The sequence below is a fragment of the Lates calcarifer genome, linkage group LG21 (genome assembly GCF_001640805.2).
Source record: "Lates calcarifer isolate ASB-BC8 linkage group LG21, TLL_Latcal_v3, whole genome shotgun sequence".
In the NCBI taxonomy this organism is placed as follows: Eukaryota; Metazoa; Chordata; class Actinopteri; family Centropomidae; genus Lates; species Lates calcarifer.
This window is the reverse complement of record NC_066853.1, coordinates 20,516,173-20,542,777: the sequence shown is the minus strand read 5'-3', so window position 1 is coordinate 20,542,777 and position 26,605 is coordinate 20,516,173. Positions and strand designations below refer to the sequence as shown.

General features: G+C 41.0%; 2 protein-coding genes across 2 annotated transcripts; one reads left to right on the top strand and one right to left on the bottom strand.

The window, feature by feature from the left end:
- Nucleotides 1-5,251: 5,251 nt before the first annotated feature.
- Nucleotides 5,252-20,532, top strand: tmem91 (transmembrane protein 91). The gene is made up of 4 exons (XM_018665598.2): nt 5,252-5,934; nt 12,225-13,864; nt 16,336-16,482; nt 18,045-20,532. Exons 2-4 carry the CDS (start codon nt 13,442-13,444, stop codon nt 18,198-18,200), a joined length of 726 nt encoding a protein of 241 aa, XP_018521114.1. The 5' UTR covers nt 5,252-5,934; nt 12,225-13,441; the 3' UTR covers nt 18,201-20,532.
- Nucleotides 20,402-24,382, bottom strand: exosc5 (exosome component 5). The gene is made up of 6 exons (XM_018665599.2): nt 24,219-24,382; nt 22,811-22,924; nt 22,212-22,333; nt 21,952-22,092; nt 21,059-21,148; nt 20,402-20,851 (listed from the first exon to the last, which is right to left on the bottom strand). Exons 1-6 carry the CDS (start codon nt 24,313-24,315, stop codon nt 20,753-20,755), a joined length of 663 nt encoding a protein of 220 aa, XP_018521115.1. The 5' UTR covers nt 24,316-24,382; the 3' UTR covers nt 20,402-20,752.
- Nucleotides 24,383-26,605: the final 2,223 nt, after the last annotated feature.

Here is a 26,605-nt window from a genome sequence, read left to right as displayed (position 1 = left end):
AAAACAGCATTTCTTTACCCTGAAAAATTAACTGATCTAATGTTCAGTCAACCAGCTCAGGTGTTTACAATAACACAAAGCACATTGAACCATTTTTATTGACATTAAAAATGCTCCATTAGCTTTGAGAAAAAATGCATAATGTTTAATGTGTACGTCACTTAAAGGTGAAGTCATTTGTAAGGTTGTGTTCTGCTTGTTGTGAGAAGGAAAATAGAAAAATTTGATTTCTCATGCATATCACTTTAGTCTCTTCTCATTCTTTTTCTTAAATTTACATGTTTACTTTATCCATAAGCGAGGTTTGTTCCAGGTTGGTGTGTTGTCTGCTCTCACATCTTTCATGAAGATGGATGTTAGAGAGGAATGAAACTGACTGTGTCTATGCCAAAGAGATGGAGGACAGATGAATAATCCTCTGGAAGCTCAGTCCTATTTCAACAGGATCGAGCTGCTGAAGCAATCACTGTTAGGTGAGCCAGGGGCGGTGTCCCATCAATAAAGTGGACAGGACTGTTACTCTTTGGGTGGTCACCTCTCTGGACACTCTTCATATCTCTCCCTCTGTCTGGTTTTCTATATCCCCAACTATTAAACTGATACTCGACTCCAAATCTGTCTTTTGGGCATCAAACACTCATTGAACTGTGGCTGTAAAAAGTTTTGTCCTTAGCAAAGTCCTGCAGCTGTGGTCAGCTTGAATTGTGTCAGTTAGAATATATTTCAAGTTTTCCAGCTACTCCACTTCAGCACACTTCCAACAGTCATTGTTTCACCAAAATATGGCCAGCATACATTCTGTGTTGTGCTAAGTGTTGTGCTAAGTAATCACTAAGATGCTGCCACACACATTGAAATAGATTTTATAGACTTTAAGTTTAAGACAACAGGGCAACTGGGGATTTTTGTTGTTGTTGTTGTTGCAGAAGTGCAGTTGGTCCAACTTGGCAGCAAGACTGACTCTGATACACTGTATCCAACTCTCTTAACACAGATTATCTTGAGGATTAAATTCACACAAAGGTTTTACATCCTCCTCAGCCCATGGTGAACTTTAACAGGTTACTAACTTGACACACTCTGAGGAGGCCAAACACATTGCAGAGGAAACCATCTCATAACTTTGGCTGATGCTGCTGCAAGGTCAAGGTCAGGGTTTTGTCTGTTGTGTCCTGCAAGAGAAGTTGGGGAGGTGTTTTTTTTTTTTTTTTTTTTTTTTTTTTTTTTGAGATGATACCATTAAAACAGTCTTGTGTTAAAAATATAGTTAGGGCCAGGCTAGCAGCCATTTAGCAGCGTACCAGCACCTCTAAAGCTAATTAATTAACAGATTATACATTATGTCACAATGCGTAAAAAATCATTAGTGTATTTGCCAAAATGTTGAACTATTCCTTTAACTAATCTCCTGCATAAAAAATAGGATGATCCAACACTTGCAAAGTATATGGACACACATCAAACACATCTCACTTGCAAGTACACAATCAGGGTCCTCTGGTAAAATGAACATTGCAGTAGAGTGGTTTGCAGTTTGCCATTATACCTGATCAAGTACTATGATCAAGTGTTCCTCTGTGGGCTTTGTTTATCATGTGACTGGGACTCATGTAAACTGAAGTCAGTAATGTTCCAACTTATTTAGAACTGACGGCTGAAGGCCTTTCATTTCAGAACTTTAATATGGACTGTTAAAAATAGCTTAGCTGTAACAACCTTAAATCCAGAGTCTTCATCTCATGTAATAAAGATAGCATCAATGCTACACTTTAATCACAGGTACCGTGGTGATGAAACTGTGATCCCGCTGGAAGTGTTTACATCACAGCAAGCTGCTGTTTTGACTTGTTGGTCCCCAAACTCTCCCACTCAACAGTGCATCACTTTTTGTACCCCTCACAGCGAGCCGTATAATCAATTTACTGGTACATTAATCTCTCTCCTCCTGAGAAAACCTCACCCCTCCTCCCCGTCTCTCTCTATCCCTCTCTCTCTCTCTGTCTTCCCTTAGGTCTCTCTCCCCTGTTAATTCAGGCAGACCAACACTCCAAATATAGAAAACCAAAGCTATCTCAGAGCATGTAAATGATGACACTTTTTGCAGGCATCTACGATCACTGAACCATGTATCATCCATATTCAAACTCTCTGTGTGTGTGTGTGTGTGTGTGTGTGTGTGCACGCACATGCCTGTTTGAGTGCATTTATGTAAACATACCTGCATGTGTGTGGGTTGGTGATGATGCCTTACGTGAATTTGTGTGGGTGTGTTTGAGTGTCTAATGCTGAGCTCTTTCCATTTTGATTGTCCTTGTACCACTTGCCACTTGCATTGCTTTCCTTATGTACAATAAATAATTCAGACCTCCAAAGGCAGAAAGTGGAGAGAGATATTCATGGTAAAAAAGAAAGAAAGAAAGAAAGAAAGAAAGAAAGAAAGAGTCATGAGTCCCTGACTTTCACCATGAATTGTCTTTATGGGGGAGATGGAGTACAGAGGGTTCATTTCCTCTGTGGTGGTGTGTAAAAACCCAGTTGTACTGCAACATGTACACGCACATGCTCACACACACACACACACACACACACACACACACACACAAATCAGCCCTCATCAGCTGTGTGCAGCCCAGACGGGAGATTGAGCTGCTGCATTTGCATTTTTCCCAAAGTGCTTGGCACACAAACAGGATCTCTTGTTAGCCCTTCTCTGTAAAAAAGGATAATAGATTACATCTTGCTAAAATATCAATATGTCCCCCAAGGCTGTTACACACACACACACACACACACACACACACACACAAAGTAGGAGGCTTAAGAGAGGAGCACCCTGGACAATTCAGCACAGCTTTTAGTTTGGATATCTGAACTGAATAAATGAAATCTAATTATAAGCCTGTCCACACAGATTGAACACTTTCAAGCAATAATTACATTTTAGAACTCCAAAGTGATTTTGTTTCCTCTCCTCAGTGAGTATTGTATTAGCTGTGTTTCCCTATTGAGCTACTTAACACCTCAGGCTTTCCACTAATACTACAGTTCCCCTTCCCTCCCTCCTTCTTCCTCTCTTACAGGGTTTGCTGAGGTGGCCATTCACGTAGAGGTGTTGCTGCCACAGCGCCCTGAGAGTAAAAACACAAGCTTACTTATAATGTCAAGCCTTGCTGCAGCTTCTTTCACCTAATTAAGAATGTTGTCACTGAGCGTTAATTTAAAGTCTGATGATGCTGGTTTTGCTGAAAACCGCGCTATATGTGCAGATATGCTGTCGCGTGACCGTCTGCCATCTCGCTGTAAGGTGGTCGTTGGCTTTTCACCCAGAAGTTGTCTCAATCCCTTGTTAGCTCATTAGCCTCAAATCCGCTTGTAGGGGAGATGGACAGGTAAGGAGATGAGAGTCTTATGCTCACCTGGTGACACATCCCTCGACATCAGTCGGCAGTAAGTGACATACACATAAACACACACACATAGGTGAGGGGTTGCAAATAGAAGGTTGGAGTGGATGGTGGTGACGATGTCTGAAGAAGACAAGAATTCCAGTAACATTTGTGAAATGAGGAATGCACACATAAAGAAATGAAAAACTGGTTCATCCATATTGACCATCTATCCATTTTGAAAGCCATTATTGCAACAGTCTCCATCTTGGCCTCAACTATTAAACTCAAAGACTCAGAGCTTTCTTTATTTGCAGAAGTGATCACTGTACTGTAGATTACTTTGAGAATAGCAGGGAAGTGTTTTCATCTTAAGAACAGGGGGCTTACAGCTGTGGCTCAGTCATGATTGTGGTGATTTAATTTACGTTATTCATTCAGGGGCCCCAAGAAATTCTTAAAGTAGTTGTTGTGTGGTTGGGTTTCATTGTATAAGGGTTATACAGCACTGCTAATATTGTAAGACCAATATTGGTCTGACATTAACAGAGCATACATTGGTCTCACCCTATGTAATATCATTAGTGCCTTCATTGTACTCCTCCCACCAGATCAATCCTCTTGTTTCTCTCACCTGTCCTTTACTCTGCATGCTTAAGCTACTGAGTAAAGAAAAGAGAGAGATGAAGATGAAAGAAAGATAATGGGGCAGAGAGAGGGGAGAGAAGCAAGGAGAGAGTGAGAAAGAGATAGAGAACTATAGTGGGAAGAGAGAGTGAGAGTGGAGGGAAGAAGTAAGAAAGAAAGCAATGGAAAATAGAGTGATGGGGGGAGGATGTGCTCAGACTAAGGAGAGGGTATTGATCCCTGCGTCATGATGGACTGAGAGGCCCCTTGTCACTCTGACAGCCAAAGACAAATGGAGCATCAGATAGGCAGCTTTGCAGCTCTGCTGACTGGCTGGAAAGAACTGTATGACAACAACAACAACAACAACAAAAAAGAAAACAAAACAAAAAAAAAAGCCCAAAGGTTAAACCATATCTGGCGGAAGAGGATTCTAGCTAAGAGCAGTGCACCTCATTAAATACTCAGCGTAAGCCCTGCGGATTTCATTGATTGCTGGTGTCCAGCAATGCCTGAGCTTTATCTCGCATGGCCTCCCCTGGAAGAGGCAAAACGAGCATGGGCCTGAAGCAGGGATGATTGTTTTTGCATCTTGAGTCATTTTTCTGACTGGAGAGCTTGATGTTGGTATGGCCTGGGCGACCAAAGTGGGTCATAGGGTGAAGTGGACATGAAAGGCCTGACGCAAAGTGGAGTCATCCTCGCTGAGGGGCATCTCGCTACCTCTACCCTGGAATAGCACATACACACACACACACACACACACACACACACAAAGCTACTGCATAACACCAAGCCCCATCTCTGTTTTGATTGCTGCCTCTGTTCATTTCAGGGTTTGCTACATGCAGCAGCATCAAGGAGATTTTCATCTTTTGCTTGCACTTTTCTGCATGCATGATATTGAATTTGCAGCTCGTCCAGAGTCCTAAGACCCACTGGCATCCCAATGAACACACATATTTGTGTTGCGAAGGCTAAACTTAAACCTCCCTGCTACATCCCTATCTTAACCCCAATCCAAAATCAAGCCCTGACCCTTTTAATCCTCTTAAAGAAGTAAGAAAAGGCCAAATGCCCTCACTTTGCGCGTTTGTCCTCCTTTCTGTCCTTACGAAGACATTGGAGTAATTCACATAAAACACACACACACACACACACACACACACACATGGTCAAGTGCTGCGCCAACAGGCTTTAGGACCCAGTATTTCCGCCGTAATAAGGTAGCAGAGCTGAAGAAAGGCAAAGAGGAGAGGGAGAGAGGCAGAGGGAGGTGGAGGAGAGAGAGAGGAGATGAAGAGAGCCGTATTTGGAAAGTCAGAGAACAGCTGAGAGTGGCAGAAGAAAGTTGACACGGCGTGAGGTGCACTGCGGCCGCAACAAGGATTAACTGAAAGACCTCCGTTCTGTTAGGAGGAGAGAGCGAGCCGGGCAGGATGCGAGAGAAGATGCTGTGCAGGGGGAAGGGGCATCCTTGACAAAGCAAGTGCATTATCGCCGCCAGACTGCACAGGTGTAACAGGGACATCTTCGTGCCTTCACAGTCGCATAAGCACAGCTCGACGGAGGGATGCCGACAAGTTTGGCTCCTGCTCCGTAACTCAACGCTCGCATCCTCTCTCTCTCTCTCTTACACACACACACACACACACACACGCACAAACACGTGTAGGATACATGCAATCTATACGCAATCTCAGTGCACCTAGACTTACACAGATATACATGCACACTTTCTGCACATGCCCACGCGAGAAGCAAGCAAAACAACGCGCTACCAGTGCGTAGAAGCGTTCAGTCCTGTGGATGGTTCAAACCGGGATTCTGGATTTCCCCCCGTTTCTTCTCGGAGGACTCATCCTGAGGACAGGACAGCAGGACTGGACAGAGAAAAACGGATCTGAGTTTCTTCCTAAAGGTGAGAATACTCAAATGAAACACTGTGTGGTGTTTCTTTGTTTTTAATTTATTTTTAAGAGAGAGAACAAAAGAAAACCTCGAATTTTTCCATCACACCCACCTTCACTCAGCCTTTATGAGGGTGAGCGCATTACTGTTAAATACTAAACTGCTGTAAGAATAGCTACAGATTACAGCCTAATTATAATCTTTAATACTGTTTCCCCAGTTAATGGTTTTTTCAATTAATAATAATTTATTAATATTCAAGTTTGACTTTCATGACAGCAGTGATTTGTCAGGACAGGTCTTGGATCCCAAGTGGATCTCTGTGTTCACATGAAACCGTTTAATTACTGATTCAGGGCTAATATTTGAGAAAGCTGGTTTATTATGGCCCCTGATCTTTAGCAAGAGACAAAATATGTATTACTGTAATACTGTGAGAAGGAGGTTGATATCACCTACACTTCAGGAGTGAGTATCCTTCAGTTTTCATCGTTAATTAAACAGAAAATTCACCTTTCAGCTTTATTTCTGTGTATAATTATGCACATACAAAAGAGGATATGCTTCTTTGGAGTGGCGCCTCAACAGCAGCAGAACAACCCCCCATCATAAACACACACAGCTCTGCTCCATTGTTTATATTTGTATAGCTATTTACTGCTGTACAACAAGCCTGGTGTGCAGTAAAATAAAACCGTAGCACACTCGTGCAGTATTCCTGAAACCTTAGACAACCTTTCATCTTTTCTGCAGGTAAAAAATGTGATTTGAATTTGAAATATATATATATATATATGTATGTGTGTGTGTGTGTGTGTGTGTGTGGAGGCAGTGTGAGCTTTCAAAGGACACACAGGATGTTTTGCTTGACAGGATTCCTAATTAAGGGCAAGTCTTTTCTCTGCTCTTAGCCTGACTGTGTGTGTGTGCGTGCGTGTGTGCGTATGTGTGTGGCGGCCCATTATTGTCAATTAAAGGCCAACAAATTTGCCCTTCCACTGTGGCGATGATGACGATGATGATTGGACCATGTAATACATCATTGTTCATGTAAAGATCTGTGAGAGGCTAATTACCTCATTCAGCACACGCATCCTAAATCACACTGTGTTTTAGAAACTTGTGAGGACATTGTGTTGATTCATATTTGTCCCCTGACCTTAACCAAAACAAAGCTTAATCAGACCCAGGTAATTCTAAATCTTCAGCGGTTTACCTTGTTGTTGTTCACCAGCTTTTTTTGTCCCCAGATTGAAGGAGAATCCCCTTAATGTGTGTGAACAGATATTTGTCACCACATTGAGATAAATACTGCTACACACACCCTCACTCACACACATGCGTGCACATGGATAAACACACGCAGGTATGTACAGGTCATTACACTGCAATACGGCTGATGTAAACACAGTCTAGGTGACATCTGTGCAGCCTTTGAGTAGTGCCTGTTAAGCCTCTGTTAAGTATTTTGGCAGTTTTGCAGCTCATGTCAGCATTCACACACATTTGCGCAGGCTTTACCAATAATACATTACTAAAAATAAACTGACATATTTAAACAATAACAAGATGGTGTTAGCCACCATTTTCATCAGGGGTTTTATGAAGAGTGTATGGTATAAATGTCATTTCCACCGAAGACAAAAACACAGTTTGAGGGGATAAAATTAAATCCTTAAATTTAGGGAATTTCTTTGGTTTAAAATAAATTGACACATTTCTATGTTTTTGTATGCTGAGTGTACAAAAATATTTATTCCACATGTTGTCAACAAAAACGTGTTTTCGCAAGTCAGGACATGTTTTTCAGTTTCAGCCATCATTTAGCTACAGCAACCTATTACTTGAACTTATGTTTATTTTCCTATTTTAATAAGTGAATTAGAACAACAACATGTTGAAACTGGAGATTTAAAAACCGCCATTTGTTGTTGGTGGTCAAATATATGAAAATCTGAAATATATCCAAATGGCTTCTGCGTCTGCATGCAGTGTGTTGTATGTCACTGGGAATGTACAAGTATATACAACAAGCATTTAAGAAACATTTTCTTACATTGTCAAATATTTCTACACAGTAACATTCACACACAATCAGTGCACATCCATATGTGTAAACCTTGGAGAGTATGGTGAACTGAGTGACAGCAGCTGTAGGAGCCACTGAAGCACAAATGATACATGCACACATAAGCACACACTCATACACACACACACACACACACACATATGTATATATTTATATACACAACACAATTTGTGAGCTATAGCCAGTCCCTGTGCAGTCTGTCCCATGATGCTCACAGATGCACAAAACATGAGTACAACACTGAGTACAACATACAACACACACTGCAGAGATGCTGGACCTATTTGCAACATATTGCAGATGGGTAACTTCTCACTCCTCAGGCCTCATTGCACACAAGCACCAGCTGTGTGAGCACTGTGTGTGTGTGTGTGTGTGTGTGCATGTATGTGTGAGAGTTTGTGTTTTGACGTGTGTAATTATGTATGTGAGCATGTAGGAGGCAGGGCATGGACATCTTCAAAAGGCTTGTTTACCGTGTGTGTCTGAAAATGTGAATGATGCAAGGCTGTAAAGGACTGCATGTGTTTGTGAGTGCATGTGTAGTTATGTGTTGGGAATGAATCGACTGTGTGTGTGTGTGTGTGTGTGGTGTGTGTGTGTGTGTGTGTGTGTGTGTCTGGGGTTAGAGCAGGGCATACTGTGGACTGATTAATGAGTTCACGCTGTCATACACACATTCTGCACAGGGGGGGAGTTCAAGTAAACCCAGTGCCTGGCGTGACTGCGCTCATTTGTTATTATAGAGTAATTCTGTGGAAATTATCCATCCTTTGCAGTCTAATGTGACAGTAACACATCCTCACTGGAAGGCACGGCTACGCTGAAATTATCCCATCCAGTTATTATCAAGCCGAGCAGAGGAACAGTACTGAAATGGCAAATTAGCCTCTGCTTCATTTATCCTGCAGTGAACACTGCACTCCATGGTGAATGTGTTTCCATAGGAACATGATGTTACTTTGAGCTTCACGAGCTGTGCAACACTCTCTATGTCGCCGCCTGTTTTTTGCTTATCTTTTCTGTTCAGTTTCCTCTCTGCTCTCGTCAGTCACTCCACACAGATCAAGGAAGAGAGAGAAAGAGAGAAAGAGAGAGCGTGAGAAAGGGGTTTGGAAATGAAATCAATAGGGCTATTTAACCGCCACTTGGGTTTTCAGATTTTGTGTTTGGCGTATCTCGAAGCCTGCTCTGGTCTTATCAGCCTGACATCGCTGTTCTTCAAGATGTCTTTTTATTAGAGCCTGCAGGCGTTTACAGCTCCAATATTCTACAGCCAGCGTGCCCTTTCTTTTCTACGAGTGTGTTCGCTGTATCTGCATCTCCTCGATCTGTATCAGCTGAAATATTACAGCAATTACCTCCAGCTTTGTGCACGAGTATGTGTGTGTGTGTGTGCACGCGCTGTTAGATAGAGAATCAAAAAGACTGCAGAGTTGCTGAAAATCTCTATAAGAGTCAGCAGCAACAGGGTTTAAAGCCATATTTCACTTTGGTTGCACATTTCCATGTTTTAAGAATAAGCTTTCTATTCATGCAGCAAGTAGGAATTGTACCAAGTAAGACGAGTTTTAAGTTTTGTACAGTAGCTTTGCCGACAGTATTGGCTGGATTATGAACAAGAGAAGGAGCCAGATCAAAAGCAAAAAAAAAAAAAAGAGGGATATAAGTATGTGTGGTTGTGTATGTGTATGACAGAGCACCGGACTAAAAGGGAGAGAGATAGGGAAGGCAGAGAAGAGGAGCTCTTGTAAAAGTGTCAGTGGTGATTTGCAGCGGCGTCCTTGCAACCTTCCCTCTACCTGACTGGATGTTTTATGAGCGTTGCAGAATCAGAAAAGGAGGCAGGCTTATAATACAGCTGACAGAAGTCTTTTTACGGTGGATGGGCAGAGGTGAAGGGGGGGGTGGGGGGCGGGGTGTAATAAAGCTGAGTGCATCTCTCCTGGAATGAAGCTGCAGCGATTAGGAGGGGGGTAGAAGAGAGAGGGAAGGCTGGTGCTACAAATATTAGTGTGTGAGTGAGCATGTGTGCAGTATGCACCATATGTCCAGATGTGTGTGTGTGTTTGTGTGTGTGTGTGTGTGTGTGTGTGTGTTATTATTATGAGGGGGAGGCAGTTTGCTCAGAGCTGTCGCTGACGTCAGTGTGTTGAACGATCACTCAGCTCGTTCAGGATGAGAGGTACTAGCCTTCCATAAAGGAGTGGGTGAGGAGGGAGGGGAGCAGAGGGGGTTTGCACGGCAAAGCAGCATCAGCGCTGCGAGCAGAATACAGCCCTCAGCACCACGCCAGCCTGAAGACACCCAATTATTCAAGTTTCTTTTTTGCTATTTTTTTCCCCCTGCGCTGTGCGGTGAGGCGTGCAACAACAAGTCATTGAATTGATCTCGAGCCTGTGAAGCACTCTGCCATGCAAAATGAATACTTACTGATGAGATATTATGTAGTTTGTTGAAATGACACTTTCTCATTCTGCCGGGAATGAAAAGCCCCTCAACAAACAATACAGAGACTTCTCACTTGTCAGCTCACAGTAGCATTTCTCCACCGCTCTGTTGTGTGCTAATTTTAGATATTCTCAGTTTGGAATACACGGAAGTCAGTCGCATGTGAGTTGAACTCTAATGTCATACATGTCGGGGGCTATCAGGTGTATGTGTCCAACCATCCATCCGTTTTATAAGCAGTTTATCCTGTGCAGGGTGGTCAGGGGCAGGACACTATCCCAGCATGCATGAGAAACACTGAGATGGCTTCATTTGTTCAGTGGTTATTTTTTATAAATATCGCCGTCCACACTACAAGTCCTATACAATAAGAAAATGTATAAAGTCGTTCTGTCAGCAAACAAAAAACTGTGCTTTACATCCGAGGAGTACGTGGAGCAGACAGCCTGATCACTCTACTGAGTCTCAGCTGATTACACTTTATGTCTGCTCTGGCCGTCTGTGATTATCTATAATACAGCTGAATTCACCATTCAGTTGTTCCTGTTCACATAATTTCTGGCCTTCGTTGTGAACAAATAAAACAGTGACACATTGTTTGATTCTATTATTACAGTGTCTTTTTAACAACTGAATGGGTTAAAGATATAAATTTAAGCTAACTGTGGCTCATGTACAGTTTTTCTCATTGTTGATCAATGACCACTGTCCTTGCAAAATGAGCAATTAATTTAAAGTACATTTGACTGTGGCTCATCAATAGAACGTGTTAATCAGGAGCAGTATATCCTGCACTGTCGATCAAATCACTGTGTTATGATTGTGAAGTAATTGCAGAATACATAAATACAGCTTAACGACAACAGCTGTGCTGCACAGAGACAGTGGGTTTACTGATGCAACAGCCTCTGAACATGTTTGCTCATGTCATTTGACAAAGTCGCCCGCTTTCTTTGTCCACACTAAAATGCAATGTTGACATGCAAGTAAACTTTTTAATTAGGAAATGGCCAGCTTAGTGTGACTGGTGAGGAACACACATTTTCTAACCTGGTCTGCCTAGTGTGGACTCATTTTGTTCACTTAGCCTACACAAATCAGCAATGTGTTTTCTATTTTAAGAAATAATAAATGCATACGATAAATATATATAATTGGCCTGTACTGGCAGAGTCTCTAAGCAACTAGAATGTAGAAAAATAAAATTATGTGTGTTCATTTCCATGTTAATTGTACCTTGGCTTCTGCTGCAGAGTTGTGTTTCAGATGAGATTTCTCTTGGAAATAAAATCTTGATCTCAGTGAAACTGCCTGAATAAATAAAGCGTAGCTATCTAACTTTTACTGTGTGTTAATGCATGACAAAAATAAGCCATTTCTGCCATACATATGGCATAGTTTAAAGGGTTGCAAGGGTTAGTCAGTTTTTCAAAGACAATTAGTCCAGTCACTGTCTGCAATTGCTGGCTGAAAGAAGAGCCGGTCCTGAGGACAGTCACTCTTTAACATAGGTTGGATTTGTTTGGTTAAATGGACAGACACTTCTGTTGTGCTTACACTGCACTAATGTCTTGCGTCTGATGTGAGTTTGGGGTAAAGGTTTGGGTAAGGCCCAAGTAGTGTGAGTATGCGTTCATGAGGAAAAACAAGACTGGAGCCTTGGAAGCACGCTAACCTCAGAAACACAATGCTGTGTTCAGAAAGTTGGCGTTAAACACAAAACTAAATATTTTGTGTGACCTTGTTCTTTTTTTTAACAGACCTCATCGTCCACCCAACTCCTCGCCTGTCCTGAATGAAACCCTCTTAAGGTGGACTGGATGCATTAAAATTGCATGTCCCAGAGGAGCGCTGCTGTAGCAGGCAGCAAACCCACGGCCATAAATCAAAACCAGAGGACTTTGATTTCTTCATTATCGCTTCTTGCAGCAACAACAGAGGAACAGGCATGCTGGCAGGCCTGCTGACCTGCGGATGTGCACCATAGGATTCTATTTCTGGAGTCTCATTGCTTTTACAGATTAACTGCCCTCAAATATGGCCCCAATCCGTTCATTGCGCCACTAGTTTGACTGCTGCTGGAGGTTGTGCATATTCAAGCTTCAAAACACCCCACTGTGCATCAGACCAGTCATCTGAAGGGCCCCTGCCTTTGGCCTGTTTTTGAAAGCAGTGTCAGTGCACTTTTTTCAGACTCTTGCAGAGGGACAAACAAAAAGATTTTTTTTTTTTTTTTTTTGCCATGACAGCTTGAAAGTCTTTTTTGTTGCTCTCCATGCACCCATTTCTCAACTCACATGTCATTGCTCATTTCCATCCAAAACCATTGAAGGGAAAGATTGACATCCAGAGTTTTCATTCTGCGACACTGTGCTTAGATTAAGACTTAATATTTTATTGCAAGAGACATTTTTGATGAGTTCCTGAGGGCAGTCACACTAAAATCCCATTGCCCAGTGTTTTCATTAGCCCGTCTGGGGCCAATCAAGGTCCTCCATCATCAGAATTGACATTTCCATATTGTATGAGAGAGAAAGTAGCCAACATTAGCATATTCATGAACACTGACACACTCAATCATGTGAAATGGAAGACATGGGGCAAACCCTGAGCCATCAAGCCCTGAAACAAATAGCTTATGACATGTGAGGAAAAGAGAATTTTGAATCCACTAACACAACCTCAGCACCACATCTCATAGCACACAGCAGCGGGCCACCTTTGGCACATTAAGGATATTTCACTCTATCATAAATCTGGCATGTATTGTTGGTCTCTGGACCAAGGCCTATAATAAGACAAAAATTACAGAATAGGATTAAAGATGGATTATCAGTGAAACACTAAAACCAGCAAAGCAGCTGCCTTTGCATAAGCCCATCGGACGCTTTTCAGGGAGACGCGCTGCAGACCGATTTGTAGATTACATTTGGTTGTTGATGTGGTGGCCTCGTGTGGTTGGTATTAAAAGAGAGGGATGGAGAATCTAGATGAGCTAGAGCACCCTCTTCTGGGAGAAAACCCCAATAACAGCAGGGCATTGGGGCCCGGGACTGGACAAGCCCCAGGCGGGCTGTTCAAAGGCATCCTGGTGAAGTGTGAGGAGGACAGGGCGTACCCTCCCTTAGCATGGAGGGGCTATTGTGGGCATCCTCCTGAGCTTCAGCAGCAGCAGTTACTGGACCCTTGCTCCCTACCTCGCACACTGGAGTCCTTTTACCCACCGGCGCCCATCTGGGGTCACACAGACTCCCTTCTCAGCAAAGACTACCTGGAGACCACTTTTGTGGACATTCGGCCCGGCTCCACCCTGGAGAGGAAGCTGCTGGCCGAGACGCAGGACTTCCACAGTGTCTCCTACAGCATGGATGATGAGGATGACCTGCTTCCTGACTCTGATGTAAGACATCCCACTGACATGATGTTATTTATATAACAAATTAATAAATTCCAAACTGTAAAATCGAGCATTAATTTTAAACAAAATAATGACAGTTATATGAAAACAGTGCAACTGATTTCTCTCCTGTAGGTACTCAGATAGAAAGCCATTACTATTAACATGTGAATACGTCTAAAATGACATGTCCTGTTGTTCAACCAGCAGTCCAAACCCAAAGATATTTAGTTTACAATGATATGAAACAGAAAAGCAGGAAATCCTCATACTGGATTATCTAAATCAGAGAATAGTTGGCATTATTGCTTGATAGATGAAACGGGAACAATCGGTCGATTATTACAACAGATTCATTTTCTGTTGACTGACTAATCAATTATTTGATTAATCGTTCCATCCCTGCACATAAATAATTATCGTACATCTCATTTCTACCACATCCTCTTTTTTGCTCTGAGGCGTTTTACATTTAAAGGAAGAGACAGTCTCGTATTTTCAGCGCAGATTCTGGGAACGAGAGAGGAACTTAAAATAGACATATGAGCAGTGCATTTCAGGGTAGGTGGCAATTGAATGCTTACTGTCAAAAAGCCAGATTACATAAAGCTCCTCTCCTGCTGCGGTGCAGGTAATGACACTACAGTAGAGATGGAGGATGCCAGTTCTATTTTCATAGATTGCTGAGCAAAGCTCACCCTGGAGTGAAATGCAGATTAGCTTGAAAACTTTTACAGTGGTCATGTGATGCTTTAGGAGTCAACATGAGAATGTACACACTGCAAATGTCACAAATAAGTAGGTGCTGGAGTGTTTAAATTATTCTAAAAAGTCTCCAGCGAGGTTAAATAAAAGTTTCAATTACCCACCATGAACTAAAAGGCTGAAGGCTGTTTTATGATTATTACTTTGATTAAAAACACAATCAAGAGGACAAACAGTAGTATTACACACCATTAAAATAAAGAGTAATTGGCTGCTGCAGCAGTTTAGGTTGAGAGTTTGCTCCACAAGGACAAAAGAACAGCACATGACATAAGGTTTTTTTTTTTTTTCAAGCTCATTCTGAATGCTGGTAGTCGTGCAGTGATGCAAAGGCGCAGGCCTGTGGGAATAAAACCTTGTAGTGACCTCAAAGAGGCACAACACAACATCTCCTGCTCCTTTGTTTCACTGCAAATGTTCAGTTAAAGGATTCAAACTGGCCCATGAAACTCTTTCATCACCTCATGATGAATTTTCACTGTGGGGCTGATCAGTAGTAGTGTATATGGTGCCTGAACAGAAAAAATGATCTCAGAGGAGTGTCCCGTCCTGAGTGACTTCACATTTGAGCACATCTGGCTTTTGGCTCAGTATGAGATTTTCTAAATGGTGCATTTATATCAACCAAAAATGCTGCAGGTAAATCAGTCCTGATATACTAACATTTGTTATGAGTCAGGCATTTCTAAGATATATTAAGTGCAAGTGATATGAGGTAGTTCCAAATGGATCATTGCTAACGAACCAATATCAAAAAACACTGTGTGTAATAAAGCATCCTGGTTACCTGGTTTAAGGAAAAAAAAGAAGAGCAGTTTTTTATGTAGCCGTGCTGGTGCATGACACATCAAAAGTTACAGGAGCGTCTTTTGAAAACGCACAGTTATTTCATGCACAAAATAAAACAAGCAGCGTAACATGACGGGGTCAGAGTGAGAGAGGAAGTCGGATTGAATATGCAGCTGTTTCAAAAAGATGCATGAGTCATGAATCACCTGCGGTCAACAGAGCTAGTGCACATCCAGACTAACCCCATTCAGTCACATTATCTTACAGGCACAAGAAAAGTTTCCCAGTTGTTGTGGAGGACGTGAACGTAACATGACAAGAAAAAGCATTTTTGTAATGCTCTTCCATCGAACAGTAGACTTACTGTTAGCGAGTGTATTATGTTTGTGTGTGTAATGCACCTCATTTAAAGTGAGTAATACTCAATGCCTGCCTTTGAATGAATACACTTTTAGTCTAAAGGGACATTTCACTCAAGTTATTTCACTCAAGATAGTGGTATCTAGCCACATGAATAACTGTGGTTTTACTTGCCCTGGTTTTCTCATTTGAAAATGATGCATATATTGAGTGTCTCTCCAGAAACAATGTTCTGGTTACTCTGGATAATCAACAGATTTGACTTTACTAACGGTTTTTAGTGGAACCACCTTGGACTGAAGAATGATGAAAACAGTTCACTGTGGCTTCTCCAGAGTAATGGGGGCAGTATTTCCAGAGACAGATTTTTTAAATGCCATTTTTCATTGCTGTGAAATGAAATTCAGTTCATCTCCATTGCAAATCTCAGTTACAAATAACTCAAACCTGGGCAAACAAAAGCGAACAAGGCAGATGCCATCAGAGGTATTTCTTTGTAATTTGGATGACCAGATCCTCTAACCTGAATGCAACCTGAGTGCACTCTGTTTGAATCCCAGGACTCATCTATTGATGACTTCAGTGATACAGACAGCGAGAGCAACTTCCCTCTGATGATCCCTCAGGACTACCTGGGTCTGGCCTTTTTCTCCATGCTCTGCTGCTTCTGGCCCCTGGGCATCGCTGCCTTCTACCTTTCACAGAAGGTACACACACACACACACACACACACTCGCACACACACACGCTCTCAGTCCTGAACTGACAAGATACAACCTGGCAGTGCAGTTCACAGCCGAGGGTGATGTCTTACCCTCCGCAGTATGTGTAGACTAACAACAGGTCTGGTATCTTAAATGCGGTGCAAGTGAGGTCATTATGAAATTTCTTTAGACAGGGAGGTGTTACACCAAGATTTGCAGGTTTATGCCACAAGAGCTATGAGATGGTGCAGAATCCAAGAAGGAATGCAGAAAGATGTTCATGATTCTTAAAACAACACTCACTACCTTCCCATCATAGGCAAACTATACCTATGTTGTAGACAGGCCATAAACAGTACTAATAGTATGTGTTTTTGTTAGCAATTAATTTTTTTTAAAATAAAGTTTTGCAACACAAGCCAGCATATAACAGATAATGAAAACAAAACAAACCTGGGCTCATGTAGCAGCTAGCCAAGTAAAATAAACAAAACCAATGAAATAGAGCAGAAAAGACACAGAGACAAGTTTGAGTAGCAGATGTTTTTTTTTCTTCTTCATAAATTGATTTATTGCCAGCCTAAATGATGGCTTGACCCCACTGATCTATGTAGATGTTAACAACAGAATAATGGGACAGATACTGTTGATAACTAACAAGTATAATGATGAATAAGACCAGTGTATTACTAATCACCCCTTCTACCATATCTACTACCATATATGTATTCCCTGTCTTACAATATGAATTATTAATTTCCAATGCCAGCTGATATATTATCCACCTTGTGCTACTGTAGAAATGAGTCCAACAAGCCAACACGTTGAAAAAAAATCAATTCAAAATCAGCTGCTACTTTCAAACACTGTGCCAGCTACCAGTTACTACCAGTGTAACCATCTCTCCCATCTCTAGTTGTCCAAAACCAGTCTCTAGAAAGGCTGAGGGCCAGACTACAGATACACTAACACATTCACAAAAATAAAGACGAGTGATCAGTCTCTTAGGCAAAGTTGGTGGAAATATGAAGCAGGTCAAAGGGAAAAGGGAGAGACATCACTGCACAAACCATGTCATGAGAAAAGTCCCCAGCACCTCTATCCTTGGTTGCCAGAGGCCCGCAGTTTATATAGGCATCATTCCAGCCGTGCAGGAAAAAAAAATCCCATTAACGCTTTTACAAAGCTAACTGGCAGGAAGCTGCAAAGGCCTTTTGATCAGATCAATAGCCTTCGTTAAGGTTTAATTAGAGTCATAACAAGAAGCCTCAAGGTGATAGATTTCCAATATTGTTGAGTGCTACCTAAAACAGGGGTCAGAGTCAAAGACAAGGACTAGAGGGAGAGAGGAGGGGAGGAGGGGAGAGTGATGAATGAGGCACAAACGGCGGGTGTGATTCAGAGATGGAACATAATATGGGTTTATCGTGTGATTGGAATGAGTGGAAGAGGAACGTGTAGGCCAGGGAGGACACTGACAAATGATGACAAATACCACTCTTTTTTTTTTCTCCCCCTCCTCCTCCTAATCCTTATCTCACCCTCCTCTCTCCTCCATTTCTCAGACCAACAAGGCATCAGCTCAGGGGGATTTTCAGGGGGCCAACGCAGCGTCCCGCCAGGCTCTGTGGCTCTCAGTGCTCTCCATTGTGTTTGGAATCATAACGTACATCTGTGCCATCGCCGCGTTGATTTCCTACCTGTCTGGAAAACCTCCGTAAAAGCAACTCTCTCACAGGGATACAAAAAAAAAAAAAAAAAAAAAACCAGACCTCTCACACATTTCATGAATCTCAACACAAGCCATCACATCACCTGCAAATGTAAAATAATCAATCTGTCAACCCTGTCTGTAAGTCATGTTTTATCTACACTAAGCTGGAAAAGCTGAGAGCAGACGGTAAAAATACAACAGGAGAGCTGGTGTACAGATCATAATCACTTCTAATTGGATTAGGACATAACTCAGCTCAGAGGACGTTTGTCGCACGTGAAGAAAAAAATCACTGGAAGTTATTCAGCATCACCCCATGTAGAAGACTCGCTCTGTTAAGTGTTATTTATTTTGTCACCTGAGGTCTTAAGTTACCTGCTATCCTTTAAATCTGTGCTGTAGTCATCATCACATGTTAAGCATTGCTGAAGTTTTAAAAAAGGAAGGAAAAAAAAAACGTGACAACAAATGCAGATGTTATCACAACACTGTAGATATCACTGTCACAAAACGCTGGATGAATAATGAGAAGCGGGGGGGGGGGGGGGGAGAAGGAGGGATATGTGGCCTCAACTGCCTGGGAAGCGGAGGGAAGCAGCGTGCGGCGTCGGAGTCTGCAGATTTCTGAGAAGGTCACAGCAAGGACGTGGCAGCGGCTAAATCCTGATGGACCTCGCTTGTTGGAGGGCCTGAGCCAACCAGTGCTGTCGCTTGTGAGGTGAAAGCTGGGTGGTGGTAGGGCCCCAGAGCTTTTAGAGCTTTTTTTTTTTTTTTTTTTTTTTCAAACACATGACGGGACAGAAGCGATATCCTTTGAGAGAACCCAGAATTTCTTTCTACGTCTCTGGCTGGAGGCGTGGGAGAGAGGGACCCGCACATGTACGTCAGTCCCGTCCTCATTTCACATTTAGCATCATTCACTGTGTACCTGCAGAAAGGACTGATTTCTGCTTTGTTTATGCCAAGTTGAATAAGTATCTTTATGTTGAAATACACAAAAAGCTAAATGAAAAATGCATATAGTGCCATTATATAAGAGTAAATATTAAGAGGGAGTCTAAGAGTTTAAAAATGAAATGCAAGGTCGTGATGTGAACACTGGCTGGAGATATAGAAATAAGCAAACTGCGTCATACAGTGCACCTCATATACATTGCTAGGAAATGATTAAATAGGCAGAGGAGTACAGCCCTGTGAGGAAAAGTGCCAAAAATATGGAAGAAACTCTGAGGATCATCCTTTTATGAGCTGTTCCATTAATAGAAGCAACCAGGCTGCTACTCCATGCTCCCCAAATATAGATTCAGCTATTTTCTCCCCCAAATCCTTCAGGAACTTGCTTCTTGAAATATGACAAACTTTAAAAAAAAAAAAAAAATGAAGTTCTCTGCTTAAACTTAGGCAAACAAACTGACTAACACTTTGTTCAGATGAGCAAAGGGGCAAAAAAATGTTGCAAAAAGTAAGTCTGACAAGACCTGTAGAGCTCAGCCATGAGATGCATGAGTCAAGTAAAATCTCCATTTCGGTCACAACAGATACCTGCATGGCGGGTTTGTAGTTTGCTGTGTACAAACCTACTCCCAGCTTCGATCATTTCCTTCATTTGGTCCTGAATCACTGCAAGAACAGCTTTGATTAAAGAAAGAACAACTCTGGCCATATTGGTTTGAGCTTAACTGTGCCATTAACAAGAAAAGGGAACAAGGGAACTCTAAATAAATATTTTAAAAATAAAAGCTGTGTGGTAAAAGTTGATGTTTTCTATGTAGATGTATAGTTTTTATAGAATCCGCAGGTGAACCACAAACAACTTAAATCATTAGTTTCCTGCAAACCCAGTGTTGTATCGCAGTAGATTCCGATCACTGTAAGTGACATGTGTAGACACGTCAGTGATATCTCGGTGTCTAATCCCTGTCTGCTTTCACCGTTGGTGTGCTGTGATACGGGGCCCACACACAGCGTCGTACATTTCTGACAATCCTGAACCATCCTCCGTTCCCATTGGACATTTACGTCAAGAAAGACATTTACAGCTGAGTTACCACAATTAGTGATTTATATGGGAGCGTTTAATGTGGATTGCCTTGACTGATCACGCTGGTATGAAACAGGGTCTGCACAGATTTGTGTCACTTTGTGTCACTTGTACAGATAACGACTGGACGCAGCCAATTGGACGACGCGAGTCGATAAAGGTCAAAGTTTGTGGCAAATGAGATTTATTAGTACAAGAGATATTCAGTTCTTTCCCAGTTCACATCCTTGTATTACATGTAAATATTAAGCTGAAGGAAAATCAATGAATCCCAATAAATTCACTTGTTTGACATTCATCTTTCCTCTTTTTTATTTCTCACTCGGACAGTTTGATATGGTCTGGTCTTTCAAATGTCCTCATGTAAATCCCTCGCTCAGCCACAGCACAGCTGACTACAACTGAACTGAGGCAAAGGCAGCCCAAAGTGGTTGCTAAGTATTTTATTACAACATCAGTATTTGTGTGTATTGTTAAAAAAAATAAAATAAAAAAGGACTAGAAAGACAGCAGCTTCTTTACTCTAGGGTTTTGGAGTATCGTCGCCTGACAGAGTCCCTGTAGAACTGGAAGATCTTCTCTGAGGCTTTCTGACTGACTGCTATACACTGCTGCAGCTGTAGAAGAGGAAAAACAAACATTACAGATCTGCAGAATCCTTACAGGTAGAGACAGCAAAACTGATCATCATCATCATCATCAGGCCTGAAGGAATTCAAGAACATAATAAAATACAGCTGTATAAATCTGGAAATCATGTATTAGGCAGGATCACAAACATAAATTTGACAATGTTGTAGTGTTTCTGAGATCTAAAAACTGACCTCATGAACTGTAAATGATCCTTTGGTTGATGACATCAATACTCTGCGTTCTGTGCTGTCAATAGCAAAGGTCATCAGAGCTCGACTTTCCTGGTGAGAGCGGAAATGGAGGAGAGCAAATGAACAAATTCAGTGAGTGATTCTGATGAGTGCTGGCTGCACTGAGAGGACGTGCAAACATTCTGGGGCATACACAATAACGTGAAGAAAAGCTGTAACATATCATTAATCTATAACACACACTGTATTTTATGAGTTATTCTGTTAACTATAACAAATTAAAGTCATATTTATTGGTGTGCCCAGCTTTTCCTGAATCTGCCTCTGACTCTATCTAAGTTAGACTTCTAAACTTCCCAAAGTATTTTTTGACATCTCTGTAAAAACAGGCCTGAACTCCAGAGTTACATAAAGATTAGAGTGAAATTCACTCCTCCGCTCAGTTTTCCAGCTGAAAGTAGGAATGATTTTGAAGGCTGAACTGCCAATTACATGCACAACATACAAGATATGAGGCACAGGAATAAAACCATTTCACTACACAAGTAGACTTGGTTTAGACTGGCCTGTGGAAGACTTTAATGTCCAAAATTTACTGTAATGCATCAGATTCTAGTGTGTATTCAATCTGTTTTAAGGCTTTTCAGATCTATAGTATGTTCATGATCAGTCTTTATGGGATTTTTCTACAACTCAGGTCCTTTAAATGTCCTTTTTAAATTCCTGAATAATGTCATTGATGATTTTGCAGATATGTACTGATACAACATGCAATTCTTATCATGCCCCTCAGCCCAGCCAGTACATACGTTTGAACGCTGATCACTTCCTTTAGTATTTTTCTACGTGAATGCTTTGAGATGCTTGTCACAACCATCACGCTTCAGATTTACCTTTTCCTGAGCTGCAGTGGGGTCTGTGATGATCTGACCGTCTGTGTCGATGGCACAGGTCACTCCACAGAACAGGCAACTCATAGGCAAGCCTGCATCCATCAGAGCCATACAGGCAGCGTTCAGAGCACAGGACAAGAGCTGAGGATCTGGTAAGGAAGAAGACTCACCAAGAGACAGCAGCAGGAGACCATTTCAATGTGGTAAACAAGTTGACAGCATAAGAGCTCACAGCAGCAGAGAGCTTTAATGAAGGATACTGAGCCATCATCATGCAACACCTGAAGAATGAGAGTGAGCGAGGAGCGAGGATGGAGCGACAGCAGCAGAGATGCCTCGCAGGTTTCTCGCACACACTGCTCCTGTGATCGCTCCCTCACACCTAGAAAAATAAAGAAATGTTGGGATAGGTCAGACAGAAAACCTACTGGCTGACTTATTCCACCTTGTGGTGAGTTGAGGTATAGCAGCTTTTAAACAGCAGAAGTGAAAAAGGCTGTAAAAATGGTTACAAGCCTCCTTAAACTCCTTAAATTAGAAACATTTATTTCCAAATGTCATAATAATTTTTCATGTATATTATACATTTCTTAATATTCAATTTCAATTCAATTTTATTTATATAGCGCCAAATCACAACAAAAGTCATCTCAAGGCACATCAGTGCTGCATCATAACTACAATATATACTCCCTATACTGTGTGAGATATGCAAACTGAACATTAAATATTTTGAACACTGCATCAAATGACAAGTTCTAAGTGTAAAATATCACCCATACAGGAAGATTCAGGCTGCCCACTGTGCATTGCAGCAACATTCAGGAACTGCATGATACTTTCAACAAATGAAACTTACTTGGCAGTCCTACTTTGGGCTGTATCAACACCTCCAGTGTTGCCCGGTCATAGATTTCCTTGCTGACTTTGACCTCAGCAGGTCCATAAACTCCAGCCAACACACTTGTGTCTCCTTCAGATAAGAACAACAGAGGACATTATTCAGAGGACAGAAAATATATTACTGGTTTAGGAGGGGGACGTTTTTGCCCAGAGCACAGCAGAACAACAGCGGAATATAAACAATAACAATGTCTAAAAGGAAGTGGACGCAGAGGCTGTGATCACTGAAGTTTCCACCTCAGCTGTAGGTGAAGGCAACAACAGCATTAAATCATTTAAGACTGAATGAGACAGAGGCCATGCTTACACTGTACTGGTGTAAAACTGTACAGTGTAAGGCTGAAAGATACTTTTTAATTTTTAGTGTACTGAAAAAAAAAAACTGGCCATTAACACAACACCAGTTCACTACAGACAGAAGCCGTTATACATAACAAAACTATCACATTCAATCATTGCTCTGCTTTCAGAGATGATATGTACTTTGTAGAATAAATGATACATTTGTCATTGTGGAAACAAACTAGGTGTATAAATACAAAAACAAGTGATCTTTGAAAGCTGATTTAAATTGATGTGCTGCATTGATGGGTGTTTGGACATGGACATATTAGTTTCACTGTGTTTACACTCACCAAACAGGAGCAAACACATCACGAGATGTTACAAAATATTACATACTGTTGTGAGAAAACTCAGGGCTACATATAGAACTACATGAAAACCACCTTTGAGGATAGTTAACCTAGTTATAAAAACAAACAGTTTAACTTCAAACAATGCCATGATATGAACCTAAAGCCTGGTCTCTGCAGCATCAACAAATGAGATCCTTCTCTCACACACACATTTTTCAAGTTACATTAATAAGATTCTGACACATGAAGCAAGGCTCCAGAGTAACAAAGTTCCTCACTAAAAAAGAACATTCTGTAAATATGATGTGACACAATATTTATATGCAATAGTTAACACACACAGTGTAAAACATGGGGAAATGCACAGTCATAATGTGATATAAGAAGAGAATATAAAAAGTGAAAGTGTATGTACCACAGAGTGTATCTGGTGTGCACCAACACATCTTTCTGGGATGATCAACTCCAGACCAGACAAGCCTTAGTGTTAAATTGCTGTTCTAAATTCTGATGTGGTCTAGATGTGGAAAAAAAAGCAGTGGAATCTCCCTTTGTTCTTTTCATAGATAAATCAAGGTTGTTCACAGTTTTATGAGTGTTTTTCAAGCAGCGTTAAGGCTACAGTAAACTGCAGATAATCCAACATGACTGGACCGCGGTGTGAAGTAGACCGAACCGAGCTGCCTTCCACAGCTGACACAGAAACATCTCTCCATGTGTCCTCACCTTGGATGAAAGACGCTGATCCGTCCGGTCGAGACAGTAAGCTCTGCTCGCAGCCAAACTCTCTTAGGGAAACATTTGAAGAACCACACACCTCCATCGTGCCGCCACCATGGAGGAAAAGTAGTTTTGTCGAGGGTGGATGACGTAATCTGTTTATCGCTAGCGGGCCCTTACTGATGACATAAAAACGAGGAGGTAGAGCTGAATACTCTAAATACTTGGTCAGTATATTTGGAAAGTATTGATTGGAAGTGTCAGTGATTGTTTCTGCAGTTACTTAATCATCTTTTGTTGTCATATTCGCCAACTTTTCCCTCTGTATCCATGATTTAAATAAGATTATACACTTCAAAAACGAACACATCAAGCAAAGTTAATAGCGGAAGTGAAACAGTGGAGGAGACGAACAACCAGTATCGGTAGGCTAGTAACTTGCACCTGCTAGCTAGCTACTGATAGCTCTAAAAATAATAACAAATATTAATGTATGTATTTCCTCTACTGAAAAGAGGTATAATCTCTGAAAACGTGATTGCTTCACGTTGGTCACTAAGTTACTGTTAAGTGACGCTGTTTTGATCAATGTATCTAATGTTGCAGGTCCCCGCTGTCACCAGTCGCGATTTTATCCTTTACAACGAAACAACGGTTGCTGAGGAGCTATTATGAAATTCGCTACTTAAACAAATCGGCCATTTCTTCTTCTTAAAGCTATATTTTTTGGGATTGCGTCAGTTGGTCACTATATTTTGAAATTATTCACCGGTAGTTTAAGTATGTCTGTGTTGACAATGGTTTAACTAATGTATTCTTGCAGTTCCCCGATGTGGCCACAAGAGGGCACTCATACATGTATAGTGTCATCAACTACTCATGACAGAATAATTTTAAAACTATGACAACCAATATATGCAATGCTAAAATCCCGATACTTACAATGTATCTGTTCAAGTATATCCTTTATTGCCATACTGTTGAATGCATATATTTTTTATCATTATAATAATAATAATATTTTTTTCTTTTGCATATTATGTTGGTGAGGATCTCTACTTGCAGAGTGGAGTACAGCACTGCTGTTATTATTTGCTCTATCTGAACCTTAATATCAGTTAAGCATTGCATATTGTCTTCATACAGTAGTTTTTATGCACAATAAATCTCATCTCATCTCTGTGAGGTATAAGCCAAGTAAACATCTAGTTGAGAAGGGTTTACATTCACTGGACTAAAAGCAGTAAAATCCAGCACTAACAGAAACACAGGACTCAGTTTATTTCCTGAGGTGTGTTGTTAGGTGATCCTATTATAACCTCTTCTGGTAAATAAAAATTGACAGAGCAGTCAAGGTCTTAACAAAAAAAAAAAAAAAAAAAAAAACATTCTTATAGATGGCACATTTTGAAGACTGGTAATTCAGGACAGGCACAGTAGCACTCTTTGGCAAAAGTCACCTTTATCTTATGTCTTTTTCTTAACTGATGGTATTTGTTGTAATTGTTTTAATCATTTGTCATGAGTCATTTTGAATATTATATCTACCTCTTGTTTTTCTATAAAGCATGTTGTAACTAACTGGGGTTTGATTCATTGTTGTAAGTTATTATTATTAGTAGTAGTAGTAATACTAGTAGTAGGTTAAGGTATTGACAGTAATAATATATAGACAGTATCATTATGAGGAAAGTGAAAACTAAATTCACAATTCACACAATTAAGAAAACCTGTTAGTCTAAGCTATTAAGGCCAAATGGAGTTTTGTATTGGAAAAAGTAACTATTACTACAGGGTGTTCATGCTTTTGTTGGACAAGGTCACTGTATCAACTTTTACTGTAAGTGACAAAACAAAGCGGGACAGCTTCTCAGGTGCACGGAAAACGCGTTTGACGGCCTCATGTGCCAAATGCTCTGTTGATTTAGTAAAGTCTAATTATACCAGAAGTGATCTGCTGTGTCTTCAAAATAAGAGCAAAGACTGTAAAGACAGTAAATACCTTCTGCACCTAAAATCCCCCTCAGCTTTACACTAAGACGTCTGGGTTTTTTTTTTTACACCTGACTAAAATGAATACAGTCTAATACAACAGCCCTACAGTAAATCCGTCCCTTATGAACATTATAATGTACAGTTGGAGCTGAAACTGTTAGGGTAGGCTAAATAACAGAAACACCTCATTGGGTAATGTTCAACAGCAATCCATCAAGGAAAGATTTATTGAAGCGCTGTTGTATTAACCTGCTTTAGCTTTAACAAGCTGTACTTAATAATCTTTATAATTGGGGGGAAACATTGCACTGCATTGCATAGCAATTATGTTGCAGTAAAACATTAAGCATTTATTAATAATTCACTTTTCAAAACTAGAGATTACAGATGTAATAAAT